Here is a 26,082-nt window from a genome sequence, read left to right on the forward strand (position 1 = left end):
GCCCCATGTAATGGGAGCAGCGGCAGATCGCTGCTATATGCTATGGGCTGCCTGATCAGCGATCACCCGGGCAGCCCCCTCACACCTCTCCGCGCACCCCCCCCAGCTCTCACCCGCTTGCTGCTGTCTCGAGCTGACAGCTCCTCTCACTCACCCCGTGTAATAGTGGCTTTTGACTCCTTTGTTTGTGGGCTTATAGCAAAGGAATGCAAGTATGTAGAAAGATAAAAATTGCAGATTCAGAACTTTGTTTATTCTATTGACTGATAGCTTAACTTGAGTAAAGTTTAGAAAGTGTTTTGAAGGTGAGTGTGTCCCTTTAACCCCTTAACGACATCGGGCATAAATTTACGCCCTGATGCCGGTAAGGGAGTTCAGAGCGGGGCCGCCCGGCGGCCCCGCTCTGAACCGCGCCGGTCCCGGGTGCCGCGTGTAGCCCGGGACCGTAGGTATTAGCGGGCACGGTCCGATCGCCGTGCCCGCTAATACAGTAATCAGATGCAGCTGTCAAACATGACAGCTGCATCCGATTACCGGACGCAGCGTCATCCCTGGTGTCTAGTGGGGAGATCGCTCCTCCGGGATGTTATCCCGGAGGAGCGATCTCCGTAAATGAAGCCGGCCAGGGACCGCTCCAAGATGGCGCCGTCCCCGGCTCGGCACTCGTTTACTTCCGGCTGCGGCAGCCGGAAGTAAACGAGTGCCTATCTCATGGATCTCTGCAGCATATCTATGCTGCAGAGATCTCTATGAGAGATCAAAGCACTTATACTAGAAGTCCCCCAGGGGGGCTTCTAGTATAAGTGTAAAAGTTAAAAAAAAAATGTCATTATTAGTAAAAAGCCCCCTCCCCTAATAAAAGTCTGAATCACCCCCCTTTTCCCAGGTTATAAATAAAAGTAAATAAATAAATAAATAAACATGTTTGCTATCGCCGCGTGCGTAATCGCCCGAACTATTAATTAATCACATTCTTGGTCTCGCACGGTAAATGGCGTCAGCGCAAAAAAATCCCAAAGTGCAAAATTGCGCATTTTTGGTCGGATCAAATCCAGAAAAATTGTAATAAAAAGCGATCAAAAAGTCGTATATGCGCAATCAAGGTACCGATAGAAAGAACACATCATGGCGCAAAAAATGACACCTGACACAGCCCCATAGACCAAAGGATAAAAGCGCTATAAGCCTGGGAATGGAGCGGTTTTAAGTGTCGTATATTTGTTGACAATGGTTTAAATTTTTTACAGGCCATCAGATACAATATAAGTTATACATGTTACATATCGTTTTAATCGTAACGACTTGAGGAACATATATAACAAGTCAGTTTTACCCCAGGGCGAATGGCGTAAAAACACATTTCCCCCAGATAAACAAAATGCGTTTTTTTTTTTTTCAATTTCACCACACTTTGAATTTTTTTCTGGTTTCGCAGTGTACTTTATGCAAAAATTCAGCCTGTCATTACAAAGTACAATAAGTGACGCAAAAAATATGGGCTCATGTGGGTCTCTAGGTGGAAAAATGCAAGTGCTATGGCCTTTTATGCACAAGGAGGAAAAACCGAAAACGCAAAAATCGAAATTTGCTCTGTCCTTAAAGGGTTAAGGTATTAGATGGCAAAAATGCAATGCAAAATTTCTAAGCAAAAAAAGAAAAAAAAAATTGTTAAAAATATTATTTATTAAAAAGACCAGAAAAGAGACACCAGTTGGGATTTCAGAGACATTCTACACAATAATATTAATCTTTCACCTCCAGCAATTCAGTCCTCTTATTCAAGATTATTATTAGTAATTGCAAAATGGTTTTTGACAGATTTTATTTTTATTAAACTGAATCTGTCACCGCCTGACTGCATACTGAGCTGGTGGCAGTGATGCATAGATACCTAGATAGAAAATACTTAAGCTGCCTGTGTCTTCATAAAATATGCCTTCATCAGGCCATAAAGAGTGTCAAAAAGGCAGGACTGTATGCACATTGCAGGTTATTGATCATGCAAACGAACAGCATACAGCACAGTGAGGCACAGTGATGCTAGGGCCCTCGGTATGATCAGCCTTGCCTCCTTGGCACTATTGATGGCACAAATAAAGGCATTTTCTTTCATGAAATTGAAAACACAAACAACGGTAAGATTCTGAATAGCGATGGTCCGAACAGAGTTCGGTTCGGGTTTGTACGAACCCGAACCCTCGGTAATCATTCCCGGAGCGGGTGGATCCAGCGGGAGGACCGCCTGGAAAACTGGGATACAGCCATAGCCATAGGCTGTATCCCAGTTTTCAGGGCGTTACTCCCGCTGGATCCGCCCGCTCCACGGAGCGGGCAGACAGCGGGAATCTGCTGCCGAGCGTTCGGGTTCATACAAACCCGAACCTCGGCAGGTTCGGACCATCCCTAATTCTGAATGTAACTATTGATATCTATCCAGTGATACTGCCAGCTTGGTAGGTGGTCCCGGCTGACTTTATTTAATACCAAAGAAACAAATGATCAGATAAACTCAATTCCTTCATATTTAACGTCTCCAATCTTGGTCTCGGGTAATAGGACTTGACCATCCACTGTAAAGACTGTGATGTATGTAGCCACTTTGCCATTGTTCTCTTCTGATTTAAGAGCAACAATGATTTGATCGTCTGTGTTTGGGATGAATTTAAATGAGGAGAATCCATGGGTGGGAATCTGTGTTCCCACATGAGATAGTGTTATTTTGGAGAAATCAGCAGAAGCACGCAGAAGGATGTTTGCACCACGCCGTTCATCCTCCTTTTCACTGTACCTATCCTTACTGGCACGACGTGGCAAGAAAAACCAGCTATGTAGAGATTCACTCCATGCAGCAGATTCATGAATCAAGTAACCTGGATTGTGGGGAAAGAGTAGAAATATGTGAGACATCCTAAAAATTACAGCAAAGCAACATATAACCTGTGAAAAAATATCGCCTTTTCTAAAACGCAAACTGCAAGTCAAACACAAAATGGTAAACCCCACTATTACTGCTGACAATCTTCTATGTTTCTAAGATCACTGCTCGTGAGGTCAAGCATTGGCTCAAGTGGTGTAAAGCACACTGTCACTGGTATTGGAAGCAATGTAAACAGCTTGAGTGATTAATCACCTCTCGCAGTCTGATTGACCATTCTGATGGTGCGTTTACACAGGCAGATTTATCTGACAGATTTTGGAAGCCAAAGCCAGGAATGGATTTAAAAGAGAAGAAATCTCAGTCTTTCCTTTATGACCTGTTCCCAGTTTATAGTCTGTTCTGGGTTTTGGCTTCAAAGATCTGTCAGATAAATCTGCCTGTGTAAACGCACCATTAGTTTAGCACATGAGCAGAGAACAATACTTACCAAAATGTATATTATAGTGCCTACTGTGCAATTTGGTACAGAACAGTTATTGGTTAGGGATGAGATGCATTATATGCCAGATTGTGTTTAGAAGTAGCAGACTAAGCTGGCCGATCTGCTGCACAACAGACAACAGGGCCCTACAGAACCCATTCACTTCAATGGGAGTCCTATCAGGTTTCCAGCTGGTGTCCGTAATTCTGCTGGATTTTAAATGGACAAAATATTCCACAACTAGACTTTTTTTGTCCTTTTATTTAAACTGAATCTGTGATGGAGGTCCTGAACGGAGCCTCTGATGCAAATGTGAACCTAGCCTTGGTGGTGTGTGTTGCCTACCATTACACCCTATGTTTTCAGCCATTGAAGTTGGAAGTGTAAGGGTCCTTTTAGATGGGTGGAATGCTGACCAATATAAGATCCTTTACACTGCTCAATTATTGTCAGTACTTGATTGCTTGTGAGGATTTTTTGTGAAGCCCTTCTTGTATATGATCATATTTCACAGGGGGATGTGCAGTAGACTATTGCTGGGCCACACTATCCCATCTATCGGCTAACAAATAAGTGCTTGTCCCTCAGCTGATCAATAGGACTTTTCTACAAGGCAATAAGAATCACTGTATCATTTGTGCAGCCATTTAGATACATTGCTATAGGCCGCACACACCCTGTTCATATAGGGAGATGTGCGGCCGATAAATGATGATTTTTAGGGCTGCACAAAAGATGTGATCAAAAGATGAGTAGGCGGTTTCCTGCTCCTCAGCTGATCACTGAGACACTTTTACCAATTATCGATTAAAAGAGATGACCTTTGCTGGGCTTTTGCAACCCAGGGGAACACCCTGTGGGCTTTATAGGCTAATTTGCTTATATCACTTAAAAGCAGGATATCTCTCATGATGCAAACCTTCTTCAGACCGGGACCGTGGCTATTAACCATTGCAGGTGTCAAAACTGACAATGGTATTTAAATGCTGGTAAAAAGGTTTAGTTTGTGGTATAGTGGTGAGATTAGCTTTCCACAATGTGATTGTGAGAAGCTGATCTGTCATATCTATTTGGCATGCGCCTTAGTGACGTTTTGGCACTGATCCAGGCTTGGCAATCAGTAGAGGCTGCCTAGTAATTGAGCGTGGATTACATAGATCAATGCAGTACATATGTAGTGCAATGATGCCTATAAGCAATCAGTGAACTGCTTATAGGAGTCCCCTGGGTGAACTAAAAATTATTGTAAAATAAATCTTTCTATATTAAATGTTTTAATCACCCTTTTCTTATTTTCTAAATACTACTACTACTACTACTACTACTACTACTACTACTACTACTACTACTACTACTACTAATAATAATACATATTTGCCATTGCCGCATGTGGAATTGCCGAACTATTAAAGGGAACCAATTAGCACAATTCAGTTTCACAGCATATTTTCTAAAAAAGATTGACTGTCATTGCTAAGTGTTGCAAAAAATAAAAGCTCATATGGGTCTGTAGGTATAACAATGCAAGCGATTTGGCCTTTTTAACACTAGGAATTAAAAACAAAGGTGCAAGAACAAAAATTGGCCTGGTCCTTAACCCCTTCAGGACCTGGCTAATTTTCCTTTGTGCATTTTCAATTTCTCTCTTTGTGTTTAAAAGACCATAGTGCATGCATTTTTTCACCTACAGACCCACATAAGTCCTTATTTTTTTGTGACACCAATTGTACTTTGCAATGACAGTGAAACCAGAAAAAAAATTATTTTTGCAGTGAAATTGAAAAAAAAAGAAAAAAGGAATTTGTTTTCATTTTGGGGGTTTTGTGTTTATGCCATTCGTCCTATAAAAAAACTGACATGTTATGTATGTTCCTCAGTTCGGTACGATTACAACAATATGTAGTTTATATGACTTTTATTTTAACATGTGGGTCTGTAGGTAAAAAAAATGCAAGCGCTATGGTCTTTTTAACATGAAGAGGAAAATATGAAAGTGCAAAAAAACTAAAATTAGCCTGGTCCTGAAGGGGTTAAAGCTAGTAACACAGTTACGCTGCATACACACGTTCTGTGTTCACTACATGAAACACGGATGACACGGACGGTGAATGCCGCTCACAGCATACTGATACATCATGCTGTGCGGGGAAACAGACGTTCACTGTCCATGTTTCACAGAGCGAACATGGAACATGTGAATGTGGCCTTAGTTGTGCATTTATTCATTTACCTGGGGATTTTATTCCAGCAGCTTCTCGTAACAAATTGTAGTTGGGAATCCAGTTTCTGTGCTGTACATCCCCACTGGGCCCTACTAACTTAATCCATTCAGGGTTTTCATTCAGCACCCTGCCAGTAGTGGTTGTCCATTCCTTTCCAAGCCCACCAACGTACAAGAGTTCATCCTTTACCGCAAGCCACTCAGCCTTAAATCCTACAAAGATAAGAAGACACAGACTATGAATGTCTATTTTCTATTCACAATGAATGACAAAATATTAGTTGGGGCACTTATTATGAAGTAATTCTTACTCAACACCACTTAGTATGGGCCCGTTCACACTACAGATTCGGCCGAATCCATAGTGTGAACAGGACCTAAGACCATGAAGTAGCTTTTTACCTGGAACTTGCATATTGGGGACAATGCTGCCAATGTACCAGGTTTAGATGAAAAAAATATATATATATTATATATATATTTATTTATTTATTAAGGAACAATCCTAGAATGCCACTTGTTCTGCACACGTATAAAAATACATAAATCCCATAGGAAATCCAGGATGGTACACAGATCCACTCTTTGAGATGGGTACATGGCCAAGACTGGAGTCAGCGCCGCAAATCTCTTGCAAAATCCTGTTTTGAGAACTTAAAGGGGTTGTCCAGCGAAAAAAAATTCAATTCAGATCAACTGGTGTCAGAAAGTAATACAGATTTATAATTTACTTCTATTTAAATATCTCAAGTCTTCTCATACCTTTAAGCTACTATATGTCCTGCAGGAAATGTTGTTTTATTAACATTCAGACATCAGACACAGTGCTCTCTGCTGACACTTTTTTCTATGTTAGGAACTGTCCAAAACAGTAGCAAATTCCCATAGAAAACCTCTCCTGCTCAGGACAGTTCCTGACTCGGCTAAAGATGTCAGCGGAGAGCACTGTGTCTGAATGTAAATAAAACACCACTTCCTGCAGTACATACAGCAGATGATAAATATGGGAAGACATGAGATTTTTAAATAGAAGAAAATTACAAATCTATATAACTTTCTGACACCAGTTGATTTGGAAGAAAAACATTTTTCTCTGGACAACCCTCTTAACAAGGCACTCTTAATAAAAGATGATGCAAAGATAATACAGTGAGAAATGTATCCATTTTGACTTTGTGTCACTGTGAAAATGCTATCTAATCAATTGGTATTATATATTAATATTACATTTTGTGTAGGGATGGTCCGAACCTGCCGAGGTTCGGGTTCGTATGAACCTGAACTCTTGGCATCAGATTTCCGCTGTCTGCCAGCTTCGTGCAGCGGGTGGATACAGCGGGAGGACCGACTGGAAAACTGGGATACAGCCTATTTCCGAGAGTTTGGGTTTGTACGAACCAGGTTCGGACCATCCCTAATTTTGCGTGTGTGTGTGTATGTATATGTATATGTCTGTAATATCTAGGAGTGTCAAACACTAATTTTAAGAGCATGAGCTGCTTATATAATTATGATAGTGTTTACACATTTGTCAAATCCTTCCCTTTCTTGTAATGTTGACACTTTAGTTCCTTTAAGCAAAACGGAAAGGAATCATGCATACTGCTTTGACTCAATAAAAACAAAGCTGATAAATTAAATTAGATGCTTTAAATATTTACACCCCAAGCCATCACTCACCTTTATCCACTGAGCCATCTCCATCTGTCAGTATAACCCATGGTATAGCTTTGTTTCCATCCAACCTGTAAATAACACCTGTACGATCATCCACTGAATACAACTTTCCGTTAAATACTATTAGCTCAGACAGTTCCATTCCTCTCCCTTTTTCTGCCAAGTGTGTTTCTAAGACAATGTCCTCTTTCTCCCACTGTACGGTAACTCGGTCGCCACTATTGAAAAGCGTTAGGTGACCTTTCTTTAGATAGCTGAACCAAGTGTTGTCTTTGGAGCTGCGAGAGTCAGTGTCTAAGTCTGCAATAACTCCAATTTGGTAGCGAATTCCATCCAGTGTTTTCTGGGCTGGAGAGAGTGGGTAGGTGTCATTATACAGTTCACTAGCTAGGGGCTGAACTATCTTCCAATTGTGAACATTAGGTAATACAGTCTTTGGGCTTGAAGATCGATGAAAGCAGAGCAGCAACAACAATAATGCTAAGCCCAATAAGGAAACAACAATAGCACGCCAGCGTGGCTGGAAACGGGGATCTGCAGTCTTTGTCATGGACGTTAGAACAGGGAGGCCACCCACGCTGATCCGCAGGGGGTTCATAGACTCTTTACATTCCAGTTGTTTGTAGGTATTCATAAAGGCATCAGGGTTGCAAGTCAGGACCCTGACAGGAAAAAAAAAAAAAAAACAGCCAAGGTCAATCAAAATCACTAAAAAGAGAACATGTGAATCTGGCATTATAAGGAGGGTTTCTCCCAACACTCTACATCAATCTGTTTTCCTCTTGCTTTATATAATATGATGTTTGCAGACTACACTTCAATTTATTGGGCTCCCTTTTGTAGTGAACAGCACAGCTCTGGTAAACCTCTAGAGGGTAGAGGCTTTTTTAAATTATTATTTGTAATTAAATTTTTTTTTAAAAGTGTGCGACAAGTTGTAGAGTAGGAAAAACCTGATTATCAAGTAAACAGCAATCTACATACCACGTAGTCCAGGGTGTGACACCCTTTGAAGTTAGCTGCACCTACCTACGTCTGTCACCTGAACAAATACAGAGATAAGGGGATACTGTGACTGATTCCAGTCTTCTTTTACATTAACATAACAAATTACCATAGTTTTAGTGGATTCAGGACAATGGTGTTTATATAACAATATATCTGCCATAAACAGTAGAGGACAATGCTATAGAAAACAATGCAAATTTCCTGCAGGAATCACTATGAGCCTAACAACTAGGTACACACTTCCCAGAAATTCCAAACTGCTCGCTCTCTCTCCCCCATTATATGCCACCAAGTAGCTGCCAGACTGTCTCCTTACTTAGCTTTGCTGGAGACAAAAGGTCTGGTTGGCATCAAGCTAATGTTTATGGCGACTGATTTTTCTAAGCTGGTGGTGGTACAACCTGAAATCGTCCATAAACTGTACTATGCACCTATTCTTCAGACTAGCATGCCATTAAAGCAGGGATAGGGAACCTCCAGCCCTACAGTTGTTGCAAAACTATGGGTCGATGGTTCCCCATTTCTGCAATAAAGGAATATTTCCATCTTAGCATGTTACAACATAATAATATGTTAATCGATGGGGTCTGACCAATGTGGCCCCACCAATCTGTAGAATGGAGATAAAATATTTCTAAGAACACAGCACACTATTTATTGCCTACAGGGTTTCTGAACACTGCCGATGTATGATCTCAGAATACACTGCTGCATATATTAAAGCTGTGGCTGCATTACGCCTGTCCCTTCAATGACACTTACAGGGTAGTAGAGCAGGGCAATTAAAGGGGTTATCCAGCGCTACAAAAACATGGCCACTTTCCCCCTACTGTTGTCTCCAGATTGGGTGGGGTTTTGAAACTCAGTTCCACTGAAGTAAATGGAGCTTAATTGCATACTGCACCTGAACTGGAGACAACAGTAGGGAAAAAGTGGCCATGTTTTTGTAGCGCTGGATAACCCCTTTTATCAAATTAATACTCAATTCACCCTCAGGGTTAGATTTTTGCCACCTATTTTTTGAAAACAAAATGTGAGGGACAGGACTGTGCAGACAATGCAGAGCAGAAGCAAAAAATCCTGTTCTTTAACCCTTTCTTTACTGCAGCCTGTAAGTTGCAAAGTAAATAAGCTCTGCATATCTCTTGCTGCAGCACAAAGAGGGTTAACGGAAGAAAACTCTATGCTTCACCGCATTGGCTCCTGCTGTGATGACCGCCGACTCCCACACCGGACACCGAAGTCCCACACATTTTTCCTACTTGCCAGCAGCCTTCAAAACTAAATGCTTTATCATCCTGCATTGAAGACCTGCAGGAGAAATTGCCTGGGGGAAAAACTTACAAAGGGTCTAGGTGCAGGAGTGGCTGCCTAGAGGGGAGGGGGCTTATCACATCAGAGAAGAGTTGCCCAAAGGGGGAATTATGTACAGGGGGATTAGCTACAAATGATGGGAGCTTACCTGCAGGGGGACAAAGGAGGTGAACTACAGGAGTGTTTACTACAGGAGTGTTACTACAGAGGTTGACGAGCCCTACAGGCAGTGGCGGATTAAATGTACCCTGGGCCCCGGGCTGTCCACCCAACCTGGGCCCCCCCCCCCCCAGCCACCCCAGCAGGCTGTGTGGGGTATATAAGAATACAGAGGTCTGAGGGGGATCAGTATATAGAAGTGACCCCAGAACATCACTAATAGGGGATAGGGGGGATGTTTTTGTTCTATCCCCTATTAGTGATGTTCTGGGGTCACTTCCCTGCACTGAGCCCCCACAGATCTATGTATTCTTATATGCCACAAAGAATCCAGTGTATAATGCACCTAGGACCAAACAGCTACATGCACTACAACTCCCAGCATGTACTGACAGTCTGCAGCCCTCATAATATGCTGGGAGTTGTAGTGCCTGCAGTTGTAGTTGGGTTCTAGTTTAAAAGTTTTCGCTAGTGTACTGTAGTGACCCCGGGGCTGTGTCAGTACACTACCGCAAACAAAACACTGACCCATTTAGACCCCAATGGTACACAGGCTCTGCACACTATAAGGCTGGGTTCACACTATGTATATTTCAGGCAGTATTTGGTCCTCATGTCAGGTCCTCATAGCAACCAAAACCAGGAGTGGATGGAAAACACAGAAAGGATCTGTTGACACAATGTTGTAATTGAGTGGATGGCCGTCATATAACAGTAAATAACGGCCATTATTTCAATATAACAGCCATTGTTTTAAAATAACAGCAAATATTTGCCATTAAATGGCGGCCATCCACTCAATTACAACATTATGTGAACAGAGCCTTTCTGTGTTTTCTATCCACTCCTGGTTTTGGTTGCTATGAGGACCACAATACTGACTGAAATATACTGTGTGTGAACCCAGCCTATAAGTGATTACAGTGCAGTTACTAATGACTCACAGGTGACGTCTTCTCCGATTGCCGTCGCTCACTTTTTCCTTTCCTCTCTATTTGGCGCAGCATCATGAAGACTTCTCCGGCCCCAACTCAACTGCAGGCGGGGAGCTGGGGGTGACTGGGGAAGGGAGGCAGCTGGGGCGACAGGGGGAGAAGCTGGGGCAAATGAGGCCGGGGAGGGGGGGGGGGGGAAGCTGGGAAGGCAGGGAAGCAGCAGGGGGTGAACATGATGGGGGTAGCAGCAGGGGGAGAAGATGATGGGGGTAGCAGCAGGGGGAAAAGATGATGGGGGTGGCAGCGGGAGGAGAAGATGATGAAGGGTAGCAGCAGGAGGAGAAGATGATGAAGGGTAGCAGCAGGGGGAGAAGATGATGAAGGGTAGCAGCAGGGGGAGAAGATGATGGGGGTGGCAGCAGATGATGAAGGGTAGCAGCAGGGGGAGAAGATGATGGGGGTGGCAGCAGGGGGAGAAGATGATGGGGGTGGCAGCAGGGGGAGAAGATGATGGGGTGGCAGCAGGGGGAGAAGATGATGGGGGTAGCAGCAGGAGTAGAAGATGATGGGGGTGGCAGCAGGGGGAGAAGATGATGGGGGTGGCAGCAGGGGGAGAAGATGATGGGGGTGGCAGCAGGGGGAGAAGATGATGGGGGTGGCAGCAGGGGGAGAAGATGATGGGGTTAGCAGCAGGGGGAGAAGATGATGGGGGTAGCAGCAGGGGGAGAAGATGATGGGGGTAGCAGCAGGGGGAGAAGATGATGGGGGTAGCAGCAGGGGGAGAAGATGATGGGGGTGGCAGCAGGGGGAGAAGATGATGGGGGTATCAGCAGGGGGAGAAGATGATGGGGGTGGCAGCAGGGGGAGATGATGGGGGTAGCAGCAGGAGTAGAAGATGATGGGGGTGGCAGCAGGGGGAGAAGATGATGGGGGTGGCAGCAGGGGGAGATGATGGGGGTAGCAGCAGGGGGAGAAGATGATGGGGGTGGCAGCAGGGGGTGATAATGGGGGTATCAGCAGGGGGAGAAGATGATGTGGGTGGCAGCAGGGGGAGAAGATGATGGGGGTAGCAGCAGGGGGAGAAGATGATGGGGGTATCAGCAGGGGGAGAAGATGATGGGGGTGGCAGCAGGGGGAGATAATGGGGGTATCAGCAGGGGGAGAAGATGATGTGGGTGGCAGCAGGGGGAGAAGATGATGGGGTGGCAGCAGGGGGAGAAGATGATGGGGGTAGCAGCAGGGGGAGAAGATGATGGGGGTAGCAGCAGGGAGAGAAGATGATGGGGGTGGCAGCAGGGGGAAAAGATGATGGGGGTAGCAGCAGGGGGAGAAGATGATGGGGGTAGCAGCAGGGGGAGAAGATGATGGGGGTAGCAGCAGGGGGAGAAGATGATGGGGGTAGCAGCAGGGGGAGAAGATGATGGGGGTAGCAGCAGGGGGAGAAGATGATGGGGGTGGCAGCAGGGGGAGAAGATGATGGGGGTAGCAGCAGGGGGAGAAGATGATGGGGGTATCAGCAGGGGGAGAAGATGATGGGGGTATCAGCAGGGGGAGAAGATGATGGGGGTATCAGCAGGGGGAGAAGATGATGGGGGTGGCAGCAGGGGGAGAATATGATGGGGGTGGCAGCAGGGGGAGAAGATGATGGGGGTAGCAGCAGGGGGAGAAGATGATGGGGGTGGCAGCAGGGGGAGAAGATGATGGGGGTATCAGCAGGGAGAGAAGATGATGGGGTAGCAGCAGGGGGAGAAGATGATGGGGGTATCAGCAGGGGGAGAAGATGATGGGGGTAGCAGCAGGGGGAGAAGATGATGGGGGTAGCAGCAGGGGGAGAAGATGATGGGGGTAGCAGCAGGGGGAGAAGATGGGGCGGCATGGAGAGCAGCTAAGGGGCAAGGGGTACAGCCGGGTGGCAGGGGGTATATTCGGGCGGCAGGGAGCCAGGGTGAGCTTCCGGCAGAGAGAGCAGGCCGGAAGCTCACAGTGCAGCCCCGCGGTGCCCGAACTTCTCTGCTTGGCGGCGCGCAGGATGTGACGTCATCACGCCGCCAGGAGAGAAGTACGGGCACCGCAAAGACGGCAAGGAGAGAGGGGGCGGTGCCGCGGCGGACTCCGACGACAGCGCGCCACAGCAGAACATCACTCGGGGGCCCATTGGGCCCCGAAAGTGATGTGCTGCTGGCGCTGCTATGCAAGATCTTAATGTGGGCGGCGCGGGCCCCCCCGGAGCCTTGGGCCCCGGGCGGCCGCCCAAACCGCCCACATTATAATCCGCCACTGCCTACAGGGGAAAATGGGAAAGTAAATAAATAGTTTTAGACTGTGCATTCTGGATTTGTGACACAATTTCACTAAAGGACCTATTCTATGGGCCGACTTGAGGAGCAAACGAGCGCTCTCAGCGCTCGTTTGCTCCTCGTATCCCGCTCACTGCCGCCACTATTCCACGCAGCAGCAGCAGGTGAGTCTGGGGAGGCCCGGGGGGAGCTGCGGGGGGGGGGACGGGACATATTCTCTTTAAAAGCAATGGGGCATACATTGCAGACGTTTCTTGGCATAGGTTGAGCCCCACAGAAAAGATATAAGCAAAAATGATACACAAAGGGGGCAAGCTGCTAGCTTTCTAGTACCACCTATTGAAGGTGGCTTTAAAGCGTACCTGTCATCAAGTGTGTAAAAAATACACGCAGACTTGCTTGGGCAGTGTCTGTGATCCTTCCTAAATGCTTTTTATTTTTATTAAAAACGAATGTACCAATTTGCTTACTGATTTATTTATTTATTTTTAAATACCAGGCCAGCGCCGTCACAGAGATCCCTGTTGTGCCACCCAGTTCCTATGATCAGAACATCATTCGGTCTGTTCTATGTAGTGGATGTGGGCCGAACCACCCCAAGTGTAACAATATCCCCTCCCCTAAGTGATGCGCCTCTATTAGAATCAAGTCTGGCTACGTCATCGAGGTGAGGGATATCATTACCCTGGGGGTGCTGGGCCCACCTCCAGTGAAGAGAGTGGGCAAAAGTGCACATGAAGGAAATGGCGCCAATTGCAGGATTCGGGTGTTTTGAAAAATGGATCGTGCCACTGGGATCTCCACACTTTTTATAAGCATATAATTAAAGCTATCTTCGAAAAGCCTGCAAAACAAAGCTAGGTCTTATTTTTAGAGATACACGGTACTACTCTACAGCTGTTGTGGCATTATGGGAAAAAAATATATGCTTGCATAGAAGTAACATGTCCAGTCATCACTGTAATAAAATAGAAATTTTGTAACTTGTCTCTGTCAAAACTAGAGTACCTGGGATGTGAACCCAAGACCTGCATGGACTGCAATTCAAGAAAAGTACTGACAGAAAATACAGATTATGGTGCAAAAAATGACACCTCACACAGCCCCCATAGACCAAAAAAAAAAGCGTTATAAGGATAGAGCAATTTAAGTCTTTTTATGGTGCGTTCACACCTACAGGATCTGCAGCAGATTTTCTGCAGCAGATTTCATTTAAATAACTGAACACAGCATAAAATCTGCTGCAGATCTGCTGCAGATCCTGTAGGTGTGAACGCACCCTTAAAAAGGTTTTAATTTTTTAAAAAGGAGTCAAATAAAGTAAAAGTTATATAAGTTGTCTATCATTGTAATGATACTAGCTAGGGGAACATGCAAATGAAAAAGAAAAATAGCTTTTTTATTTTCAATGGCATAAAAATCTTTGACTGGCTTCACAGCATATTTTATGGAAAAATTAGGTCAAAGTACAATTGGATTGGTGTTGCATAACATATATATATATATATATATATATATATATATATATATATATATATATATATATTATATATATGGGTTCATGTGGGTCTGTAGGTGAGAAATTGCAAGCACTATGACCTTTTAAGCACAATAAGGAAAAATGGGCCTCGTCATCAAATGGTTAAACATACAAAATGCAAAAAATAAAAAAAAATTTAAATGCATATTACAAAGTTACTTGCAGGCACAACCCCTATTTAATTATTATTATTATTTTTTTAAATCGTGACAGTGCCCTTGGTGCCTCTTAAAAGTAGATGAAATCTTCCCAATTGGTGGTACCAGTAGGTGGACAGTCATCAGTGAAACACAATTTTGTCCTGAATATGTGTAATGGATTCCAAAAATACAACGCAACAAAACTTAGCTCTCTCTGGAGCGATTACATTACCTCAGACACCATAAACATGTATGGGGAGCAATGCTGGATGAAAGGAGAACTCATACATCGCTCAGCCCAGAGCCCAGGCTGCCAACTCTACTCTCCTCTGATCTGATCATAATAAGAACACGTATTACAATGGGTTGTCTGCCGCAGGGACCGAATGGTCGTCACAACTCACCGATGTTCTGGTCCTGGGTTGCCGGTGTAACCAAGTCAACTGTAGATCACTGTTGGTAGAATCCAGCGAATGCACTGCACTTCCGTCTTCCTCTTGCAAACTACAATACCCGGCACGCCTCGCAGACAGTCTCCACCCTCCCCAGCATGCATCGCGGTCCAACGCTGTTAAATGAGTTCCGTCGCAGGAAGTGACCGAGCTTGTTCGCAGCGTTACTAAGTTAACATTGTACAGATGAGCCGGCGCCGTGTAAGCGCTAGGTTCGGCCCACAGATAAATTATGAACAACTTGAGAACCACAAATGACCTAATGGATGTCGTCGCCTAACACAAGGTGCCATCCGAAGATACCGCTTTAGCATGTAAGTGTTAGAGGTTGGGAAGTTCCCCTTTAAGTAATAATTGCAGGCTGTATAGGAAATGACAACTGGGAGGCAGACATTTGTGAAGGTTGTGCAGACATATAGTGACAAAGTATGGATATTTGCGCATACAGTGTTAGGCTATGTTCCCACACAGTATTTTGCTACCAAATCCAGGAGCGGATTGAAAACACAAGGGCTGTGTTCACACACTGTTAAAATTTAGTCGATGTCCGTCATTTAATGGCAAATAATGATTGTTATTTTTAAACAATGCCCAAAAGTCTGTGTGAGAAAATAGCCTCACAGCTACCAAATCCGCTGCGGATCCAGTGCCCCTTATCCCTATGATAGCATATACTCGCAGCGGAATTGACATCCCGCTGTATGTGAGTTAACCGCCCACAGCCGAGAGCATACATTACCAGCTCGGCGAGGCGGCTGCCGCACACTGATTGGTTGAGCGTGACTGGAGCCGGGAGCCTCACATGGAGTCCCCGAGCAGGTAATGTATGCTCTTGGCGGCAGGGGGTTAACTCACATACTCACAGCGGGATGTCAATCCCGCTGTGAGTATGTGCTATCATAGGGATGAGTGGCACTGGCTCCGCAGCGGATTTAGCTGCGGATCTGGTAGGTGTGAAGTAGGGATGGTCCGATCCTGCCGAGGTTCGGGTTTGTATGAACCCGAAAGCTCGGCATCAGATTCCCACTGTCTGCCCGCTCCGTGGAGCGGGTGGATAAAGCGGGAGGAACGCCTGGAAAACTGGGATACAGCCTATGGCTATGGCTGTATCCCAGTTTTCCAGGCGGTCCTCCCGCTGGATTCGCCCACCGCACGGAGCGGGAAACATTACCGAGGGTTCGGGTTCGTACCATCCCTAGTGTGAAGGCACCCTAAAGGTCCGTGCACACTGAGAAAAACAGGTGCAGATTCGTGGACTAAATATCTCGGGATAGATAGCTGAATGGCGGGGTTCAGCTTGCTAAAGGCCCTATTCCACGGAATGTTTTTGAACGATTATAGTTCATAAAATCGCTCAAACAACCACTCATTAACGATATTCGTTCTGTGGTATAGCTGTAAACGAGCGAACGACAACTACGAAATCGTCGTTGAGTCGTTCACAATTTTTTTTCAACATGTCGAAAAAAAATCGTTGGTCTTTCAACAATAATTCGCTAATCTTTTCGTTGAATAAAAAAATCTTTCAGTCTTTCTTGAAATGTCTACCTACATTTCCCCACCTACATGCTCAGCCCGGCGAACGTTTTAAACGACCATGTAACGACCGCCAAAAAATCGTTACACTACAGATATCGTTCACGTTCCCACATGTATTATGTGTTATCGTTCGCTTAAAAAAATCGTTAAGTGCTTGTTAACGAGCGGTCGTTGGAGCGAGTCTATGAACGATAATCGTTCCGTGAAATAGGGCTATAAGACCCCCATTGTTCCCGGAAGATAAGAAGTGGCAGCGTGCATACAGTCATGCAGTACACAACACAGTAAACAGTACAATACAATAGGAGCCTATTGGACAAATACCACTCAGTTATAATATAATGGGGGGGAGGGCACCACAAAATAAGAATAGCAGGGTGCTACAGTACTATAACATTGAACAATATAACAACCAAAGAAAAAGGAAAGTACTGAGCCAGCACACCCAAAATAAGGTATAAAAAAATATAATTTTATTTGAGCACAAACATAAGACATAAAAACATGTAAAAACATACAAACATAGTGCTAGCCACAATAAGCTGCACTAAAACCTGTCCACAAGATTGCAGTAGTATACTGCCCATATCCCACAATAAGGAAAAACAATGTAAAGATTCCTGCATATAGAGGAGAAGTGCAGGTAATATAAGGTAGGGTATCAATAATGCATAATATCCTGCCACTTCCCTCTACATGCAGAAAGAAAGCCTCAGTGCAAACAATACAAATGCCATAAGGCTATCCTATACAACCTGCACCGCGGGCCAATATTAAGGGGACAGATGGAGAAGAACCGCCCAACGCGTTGCGTCGCACAGTGCGACTTCGTCAGGGGCAAAGGTTGCCCCTGACGAAGTCGCACTGTGCGACACAACGCGTTGGGCGGTTCTTCTCCATCTGTCCCCTTAATATTGGCCGCGGTGCAGGTTGTATAGGATAGCCTTATGGCATTTGTATTGTTTGCACTGAGGCTTTCTTTCTGCATGTAGAGGGAAGTGGCAGGATATTATGCATTATTGATACAAGGTAGGGTATTACCTGCACTTCACCTCTATATGCAGGAATCTTTACATTATTTTTCCTTATTGTGAGATATGGGCAGTATACTACTGCCATCTTGTGGACAGAGATTTTAGTGCAGCTTATTGTGGCTAGCACTATGTTTGTATGTTTTTAAATGTTTTTATGTCTTATGTTTGTGCTCAAATAAAATTATATTTTTTGATACATTATTTTGGGTGTGCTGGCTCAGTACTTTCCTTTTTCTTTGGTTGTTATATAATACCACTCAGTAGCATCTCTTTACTTCTCCAACACATACCTCACAAAAACAGTGGGGGGAAGAAATAAAAAAAACTCTGCAAAATGACCACAATTTATATAAAATGAAACGTTTTCACCAATAAAATATAAATTCCTCAACAAAACCACCTGTTTAAAATGAAATATACATACCACCCTGTAGGCGTTGTAATGCAGAGCTTTTTTTAATCTGTTGCCCGGTTGCCATTAAAACCGCCGATAAAGTAATATGCTATTGACCTGTGCTCCGGTTATTGAAATTCCTCTCCTCCCCCCTCTGTGACGTGCCAGCTTCTGCTTGTGCCAGCACGCCTCCTATTCTAATGTGGACAAGCCTCTTATGCTATTTCCGGACCACCAGCTCCACAGCCCCACCCCCTCTCTTCTGCCCGGCCGCTGCGCCGTCATCACTCTGGGATCACGAGTGCTGTCAGCAGAGCGGGGTATGAGTACTACTGAGTAATGAGTACCCCGCTCTATGCTGCGATGTTCTAAGATTAGCATAAGAGGCTTATCCACGTTAGAATAGGAGGTGTGCTGGCACGTCGCGGAGAGGGGAGGAAAGAAATTTCAAAATCCGGAGCAGGGCCGACCTCCAGTGCTTGAGCGCAGGTCATTAGCATATTACTTTATCAGCGGTTTTAACGGCAACCGGGCAACGGATTTAGAAAAGCTCTGCATCATCACTGGGTTCTACATTACAGCTCCTACAGGGTGGTATGTATATTTCATTATAAGCTATTTGGTGGGACATCCTCTTTAATTTGTGCTTCCAAAGAAGCTCTATGTCTTATTTTCAGGGGATGTCCTATTTTTCCATGAAGGAGAATTCACACTTCTTGTTGAACAAAAAAAATTAACATATATTATATACTGTACAGTAGTTGTCATCCCAAACCAGAATAACCAGACAACCCACCACCTCATTCACCCCTACAGCCCCCCACCCCCACCCCCTCCGGCGGGGGTCTTATTTTTGGGGGATGCCTTATTTTCAGGGGTATGCCTTATTTTAAGCTATCCTGTAAATCCTCCACTATGCCTTATTTTCGGAGGATGTCTTATTTATTTTCGGGGAAACAGGGTACATAGGAGATAGATAGAGAGATGATAGAGAGAGAGATAGTGTCTAAATAAGATGGTAGCACTTCCAAAGTGAAGTCAAACGTGATTTATTTTAGCTCATAGGATACAGCAGCGACGTTTCTGTTCAGTCAATGTGAACTTTTTTCAAGCCAGTGAACACTACTCAGAGAACTTTGTTTCTTATGGTAAGTTTACACGGAGCGATTATCCGGCGAATTTTCGCGATAACGATCAAATTGGAATGATAATCGTACGTGTAAATGCGGCGAACGATTGAAAAATCGTTCATTATGATCTTTTAACATATTCATAAATCGTCGTTCGTAGTTCGCCAAAAATTTGCCGATAGTTCCGTGTAAACAGTTGTCGCGCGATAGTCAGTCCGGCCGGCCGCCCGCCCCCCCACGCTCGCAGCCCCCTGCGCCGGCTCGATCGCCACCCCCGCCGCCGCTCTGATCGCCACCCCCACCACTGCCGCCGCTCCAATCGCCACCCCCGCCGCACCAATCGCCACCCCCACCCGCCGCTGCCCCCGCTCCGATCGCACCGCCGCTCCGATCGCCCCACCCCCGCCGCTCCCCCCCACCTGCCGCCGTCGTCACTCCGATCGCCCCCACCGCCGTGGCCAAGAGCATACGTTACCTGCTCCGCGCAGCAGGTCTTCAAGATCCCCGGCTCCCCTCTTCAGCGCATTGATTGGCTGAAGAGATGAAACGGGAATTTCAAACGGTCCCTTTTCAGCCAATCAGTGCTCCTCTTCAGCACTGATTGGCTGAAGGGGAGCCATTTGAAATTCCCGGCTCCCCTCTTAAGCCAACCAATGCAAGGCAGCACTGATTGGCTAAAGGGGAGCCGTTTGAAATTCCCGGCTCCCCTCTTAAGCCAATAAATGCAAGGCAGCACTGATTGGCTGAAGGGGAGCCGTTTGAAACTCCCGACTCCCCTCTTCAGCCAATCAGTGCTGCCTTGCATTGATTGGCTGAAGAGGGGAGCCAGGAATTTTAAACGGCTCCCCTTCAGCCAATCAGTGCTGAAGAGGAGCACTGATTGGCTGAAGAGGAGCCGTTTGATATTCCCGGCTCATCTCTTCAGCCAATCAATGCGCTGAAGAGGGGAGACGGGGATCTCGAAGACCTGCTGCGCGGAGCAGGTAACGTATGCTCTTGGCTGCGGCGGTAGGTGGCGATCGGAGCGGGGGGGGCGATCGGATCGGAGCGGCGGGGGTGGCGATCGGAGCGGCGCCGGGGGCTGCGGTTGAGCGGGGGGGGGGGCGGGCTGCGGGCGCGCGAATGCAAAACGATTTTTCCATACGATATATCATACTGTCTAAACGCTGATCGTTATAAAAAAAAAAAAAATGGTAACTTCAAAATCATTAATCGTACGATCGGCCCAATAGTCGCCTCGTGTAAACTTAGCATTAGGGTCCATTTACACAGAAAGATTACACAGGTCAACAAAAAAAAAAAAAATTAACTGGTGTCCAAAATATTTTAATGATTTTGGGGTATTTTTGGGGTGCTGATTCTGAATATGCTATCAGTTTTGCCAGATTGGCTCAAGTTTTTTTTCATGTCTTGTTCATTTTTGAAGATAACTTTCTAAAACTAGTTAAAATAAACTAAAATCAACATTTACTTTGTAAAATTTATTGTATTCATGACAATAGCAATAAAGTTAATGCACGTGTAGCAAATTACGTCTTTTTTTTTTTTTTACACATTTCACGAAAATTCTCAAAAACTTGAGCCAATCTGGCAAAACTGATGACATATTCAGAATCAGCACCCCAAAGTTACCCTAAATTCGTTGAAATATCTTTGGCCCCAAAAATGCTGTTGACCTGTGTTATCTGACAGATTATCTGCCAAAGATTTAAAGCCAAAGCCAGGAATGGATTTGAAAAGAGTAGAAATCTCAGGCTTTCCTTTATTAACTGATCTCTGTTTATAGTCTGTTCGTGGCTTTGGCTTCAAATCTTTGGCAGATAATCTGTTAGATAATCTGTGTAAATGGACCCTTATACACAGCACAGCACACATGTGAATAATTGAATCATTATACAATAAAATTGTGTATATACATAGTGAAAATCAATAAAACAATGTGAATAGTAATATGAGGAGCGAATCACCATATATCATAAATGGTGAATGTGAAATATAGCGTAAATCGTACACAAGTGAAAAGAAAATATAATTGGATAATTATAAACATTATGAACACATGATGAAAACAGCTCACCAATCAATGGATACCAGGAGGTAGACACGATGGAACAGATACTTGGATGTAAATCTCAGATGGAACGCAAATCCCATAATGAACGTAACGGAGTGCGTATCAGTGGGGATGCAGATGCGAGAGGTCAACCTGCACCTCTTGCTATAGGAGCAACAGAATGACAAAGAACAACATGTTGAATAAAACATAAGTGATACATACTGATGCCAGAGCATATGCACCATGCAGGTTTCAGATTCTGCAGTGTTACGGGACCTTTCCTGGACTTAAACGTTGTTCATACTTAGTTGCGATTTGTGAAGTTGAGGAGACCACGTGGGCTTGAGTGCTCTCTAGCCTAGTAGAAGCACGGTCTGTGACACCTTATGGCCCGGCGATCGTTGGTCTACTCTAGAAGCATGCGCAGTATCACTTCTTATCATGCTAAGTTTGTATACAAGAAGCCACCATCGTACACGTTCATTACTTACCTTGCCAGTCCGTCAGTCATTTTGGTGTGGAGCCCCAGGGATTCCTATTTGTGATTAATGAACTAACTTTTTATATTATGGACACTATTTGCACGATTAGGTGCATGATGCGCAATATGAATATGCACATTCACCTACTATATGTATTGTATATATGGACACGTTCACATGTTGGTTTGTTGTGACAGATTCACTTATGTAATGATTAGAGTTGAACGAGTAGTACTCTATGAAATAGGTATTCGATTGATGCTACACTATTCAAAATACTCCTTTTCGAAAGAGCATCCGAACAAATACTCAGTAAAAATTTGATGTTCCTCCCACCTTCCCTGGCTCCTTTTTTTGGACCAATAACTATGCAAGGGGAATGTGAGAGGCCCTAGGAGCACGGTAGCATCGCGAGAACAGCATCTACATTCATTGGCTGGCTTACTCATGTGACCTCCAGAGTATAAAAAAAACGTGTGACTTCCTGCTTGTCATCATATGCCATCTTGGACCTAGAGAGGAAGAGTGTGTAACGGAGATCTAGGCTTTCGAGGATTTTAGGCAGGAAAGACCACAAAAGCCCTAGCTAGGGCTACTAGAAGACACAGGGCACTACATTCCATTCCTATATACATAGAATTGGCCAGCTACCTGCACAGCAGCTGCTTCATTCAGACAAACAGGCAGCTGGTGTGTATTCTGAGTGTGCTACACTGGGTTTAGTTGCTCCTACAGTCTAACTGTTGCACTGTCTAATTGGGACAGTGAGGATTGTCAGACATTTTAGACAGGCAAGACCCGAAAACTCTTTGTTAGGGCTAAAGCATATACAAGTGGTACCTTGGTTTAAGATCCACTTCAGGCTGGGGCTTTCATCAGAGGCCAGACCTGTGGATGTAATCTATTCATAGCTGTAACCCCTCTCTCCCCGGACAGAGTGCTGCATTTATGTTCCCACATATACCCTACTCATTCCTTCATACTACCTGCTGTCTGTCAGCCCTTGTGTTTTCCATCCTTTCCATTCCTGCTATAATGTGCCTGCACTTACACTCACACTGCTGTATAGAAAAGTTTCTGTCACTGTCCTCCTGCACAGCTCTGTGATTCTTTCTTCCTGGTATCTACAAACTACTGCTGTTTTTTCAGGTTTATGCACTTAATATACATTATACTCTACATGCTGATTGTTATACTGTACAGTAACTTATAATATGACATTCAGCTCTTTCTAAATGTTTTTTTCATTTGTTTTACATGTTATTCAGAATAAAAAATTAATATTTTTGGGATTTGGAACCAACTGTCTGCATTTCAATGATTTCTCATGGGAACATTTGCTTTGGTTTAAGAGTGGATTTGGATTACAAGCATGGTCCCAGAACGAATTATGCTCCGTAATCCAAGGCACCACTGTATCTAAATTCATGCAGTGAACAGACTACTAGGCATCAACTACTTAGACAGGCAAGTAGCAAATAATTTTCCTGTATACACCTGTGTTGGCCTATCATGTGTATCATCCAAATTGTGAAAGTTCAGTTCATTGCGCTTTGCGCATATTTAAGAATGACAAAAAAGGCTACGTATTTGCTGGCGCCATACGTCCTTTTTCTATCTATACTGTATACGCCAGTGTCTGCTTAGCTACTGTTAGCTAAAAATTGTCGCAGTTCATAGTGTTCTGCGCAGATTAAAAAAAGAGAACAAAGGACTTATCGGCATTCGTTACACGTCCACTTTTCTACCAATACTGTATATGCTATTGCTTGTTTAGCTGCTGTTAGCTAAAAATTGTCGCAGTGCAATTCATAGTGCTCTGCGCTGAGTAAAGTGACTCAGTGACATCAGCATCTGTTATACATCACTTTTCTACCTATATGCCACTGCTTGTTTAAAGGGTTACTCCAGCGGGGGGGGGGGGGCACTTTTTTGCTGGGTGGCCGAGGGAAAAGACATCCACTCACCTCCATGGTTCCAGTGGCGGGTTCCGCATCACTCCGGTGCCCGGTTTCCGACCGCTTCCAGGTGTCTGACGCGGGCCTGAGACGATACGTCTCAGGTCCGCTCAGTCACTCAGTGACAGAGGCGGGATCTGAGCGGACTTGAAACGGATCCCGCCACGTCTCGGGCCCGCGTCAGACACCCGGAAGCGGCCTGGAACCGAGTGCTGCAATGCGGGACCCGCCGCTTGAACCGGCGAGGTGAGTGGACGTCTTTTCCCTCGGCCACCTCCTCCCCGGTCCCAGCAAAAAAGTGCTCCCCCGCTGGAGTACCCCTTTAACTGCTGTTAGCTAAAAATTGTCACAGTGCAGTTAATAGCGCTCTGCGCAGATTAGAAAAAGAGAGCAAAGGATTCAGTGACATATCTGCATATGTCCACTTTTCTACCTATACTGTATACGCTACTGCTTGTTTTGCGCTTTACATATATCTCTGTTCTTAAAAATACAAACTTTTCTAATGCAGAAGGCTAGCGCAAAGGGACGAGGACGTGACCGGGGAAATTATTCCCAACCTGCCCAATGTTACCAACAGAGTTATCCCACCCTTGCCCACTCCCAGGAGATATTCTCAGATCCATTTCCTGACATTGAGTACTTCTCATATACTGCTAGAATTGCAGGAGTTATCAGAGGAGTTTGTGTTTACTGATGCCCAAACACTGGAGCATCCTCCATCTCTTGGTGATGTTGGTGCCGTGGCCTGGCAACTTTCGTCTGAAATTATTTGTGATTATGACGAGATACAGTTGACAGCAAGTAAAGCTGTTGGTATATTCAGTGGGCAGGAGGAGGTGCAGAGTAAGGAAGTGGAAGAGGAGGTGGCAGATGACAAAGTGAGTGGCACAACCTGGCCAGGTGTCATGTCTAGCGAGGAAAGAAATGCAGAGGTGGAGGCATGTGCAACTCAGCAAAAGGCAGGAAGAAGACAGTAGGGTGGCCAGAGGCAGAGGACAGTCCATGTAGCCAAAGCCAGCAGGGCCGCAGCTCTTCCCTGTAGCACACCCTCTTGCCAAGCTCCCCCATCGAGGGCTGGTTCCTCCTTGGTGTGGAAATATTTTAACGTGTGCGCGGACGATAAATTGAGCACTGTCTGCGCACTGCGTCGTTCTAGGCCATTCTAGGTTCTGGAAAGAGCAACTTGACCACCAGCAGCATGTGGTGGCACTTGGAAGCCAAGCATTGGACTGGGAGTCAATAGCCACAAATTGCGCGAGTTGGTGAAACCACTGCCTCTTCTTCCCTTTTGTGTGCTGCCACTGCAGTCCAGGAGACCTGCACATCTGCCTCTGCAGCACCCCCTTTGTGTTTCTCTGTGTCTTCGCCTTCAGTTTCCCCTTCGCCTGCACCATCATCCGCCTTGTCCTAGCAGTTGTCCACAGGCATTCGATCACCGCCGGAAGTATGCCTTCCGCGACCTAATAGCGGCTGCCACATCGCGCTATTCTGTCCCTAGTTGTAACTTTTCCCAGTGTGCCGTCCCTGCTTTGCACCCTCACGTGTCACATAACATCAGGCGGGTTCTGGGTCATGCGGTTAGCGCAAAATACAGCTCGACCATTGACATGTGGAAAAGTGCTTGTGGACAGGGATGCTACACCTCCCAGATGGCACACTGGGTTGACGTTGTGAAGAGAGGGACTGGGTTACACCCTGGGACGACCTACCTTCCCCCTCCGCCCAAAATTGCGGTTTCTGGATCTGTCAGGGTTGCCACAACTTTGACAGCTCGGACAACCCCTGCTAATTTTTGTGGGGCTCACTTCCAGGGCCTAAAAATGTAATTTTTATGGGGCTCACTGCAAGGGCCAAAAAAATTGAATTTTTGTGGGTCTCACTACCAGGGCCTATAAATTTATTTGGGGGCGCACACTCCCAAGGACTAAAAATTTTATTTTTGTGGGGCACACTCCCAGGGCCTAAAATTTTTATTTTTGGTTGGCACACTCCCAGGGCCTAAAAATATAATGTGGGGCTCACCTCAACGTCATCCAAATCAATGTTTTGTTTTATGAACTTTAATTTCTCAAAATCAATATTTTGCTGTTCATAACTCGAACTTGTCTAATTGTTGTATTGGTCTATTGCTATGTTATATTGGTGTTATATTGGTCTAAATTGGTCTATGTGCTCATGACCTCTGCATCTCCCCTAGCATAACGAGCATATATACGTACATCACAATACCTATCTCTAAAGACCCGCCTTGACTTCTAGTCCACCAGAGGCGGCATACTCTATCCCAGACCGCTGCTGCAGCAGGACTGAGGCAACACCGGGACATTATAATAAGTGCTAGATTGCGCTCAGCACCAGTCATATTATTTCACGGCTCCTTCTTA

At 45.1% G+C, this 26,082-nt stretch overlaps 1 protein-coding gene across 1 annotated transcript; it reads right to left on the minus strand.

Moving 5' to 3' along the window:
* Positions 1–1,665: 1,665 nt before the first annotated feature.
* On the minus strand, positions 1,666–15,187 carry CANT1 (calcium activated nucleotidase 1). The gene is made up of 4 exons (XM_069952331.1): positions 15,055–15,187; positions 7,261–7,919; positions 5,590–5,793; positions 1,666–2,870 (listed from the first exon to the last, which is right to left on the minus strand). The coding sequence occupies exons 2-4, from the start codon at positions 7,889–7,891 to the stop codon at positions 2,500–2,502; spliced, it is 1,206 nt and encodes a 401-aa protein (XP_069808432.1). The 5' UTR covers positions 7,892–7,919; positions 15,055–15,187; the 3' UTR covers positions 1,666–2,499.
* Between the last annotated feature and the right edge of the window lie 10,895 nt (positions 15,188–26,082).

This window comes from Dendropsophus ebraccatus, chromosome 14, assembly GCF_027789765.1.
Source record: "Dendropsophus ebraccatus isolate aDenEbr1 chromosome 14, aDenEbr1.pat, whole genome shotgun sequence".
In the NCBI taxonomy this organism is placed as follows: Eukaryota; Metazoa; Chordata; class Amphibia; order Anura; family Hylidae; genus Dendropsophus; species Dendropsophus ebraccatus.

Coding starts and splice junctions, on each gene's coding strand:
- CANT1 (XM_069952331.1), bottom strand. CDS start 7,891: ATGAATACCTACAAACAACTGGAATGTAAAGAGTCTATGAACCCCCTG. Junction 5,794..7,260: donor AGATGGCTCAGTGGATAAAG/GTGAGTGATGGC, acceptor TTATCTTTGTAG/GATTTAAGGCTGAGTGGCTT. Junction 2,871..5,589: donor TGCTGGAATAAAATCCCCAG/GTAAATGAATAA, acceptor CCCACAATCCAG/GTTACTTGATTCATGAATCT.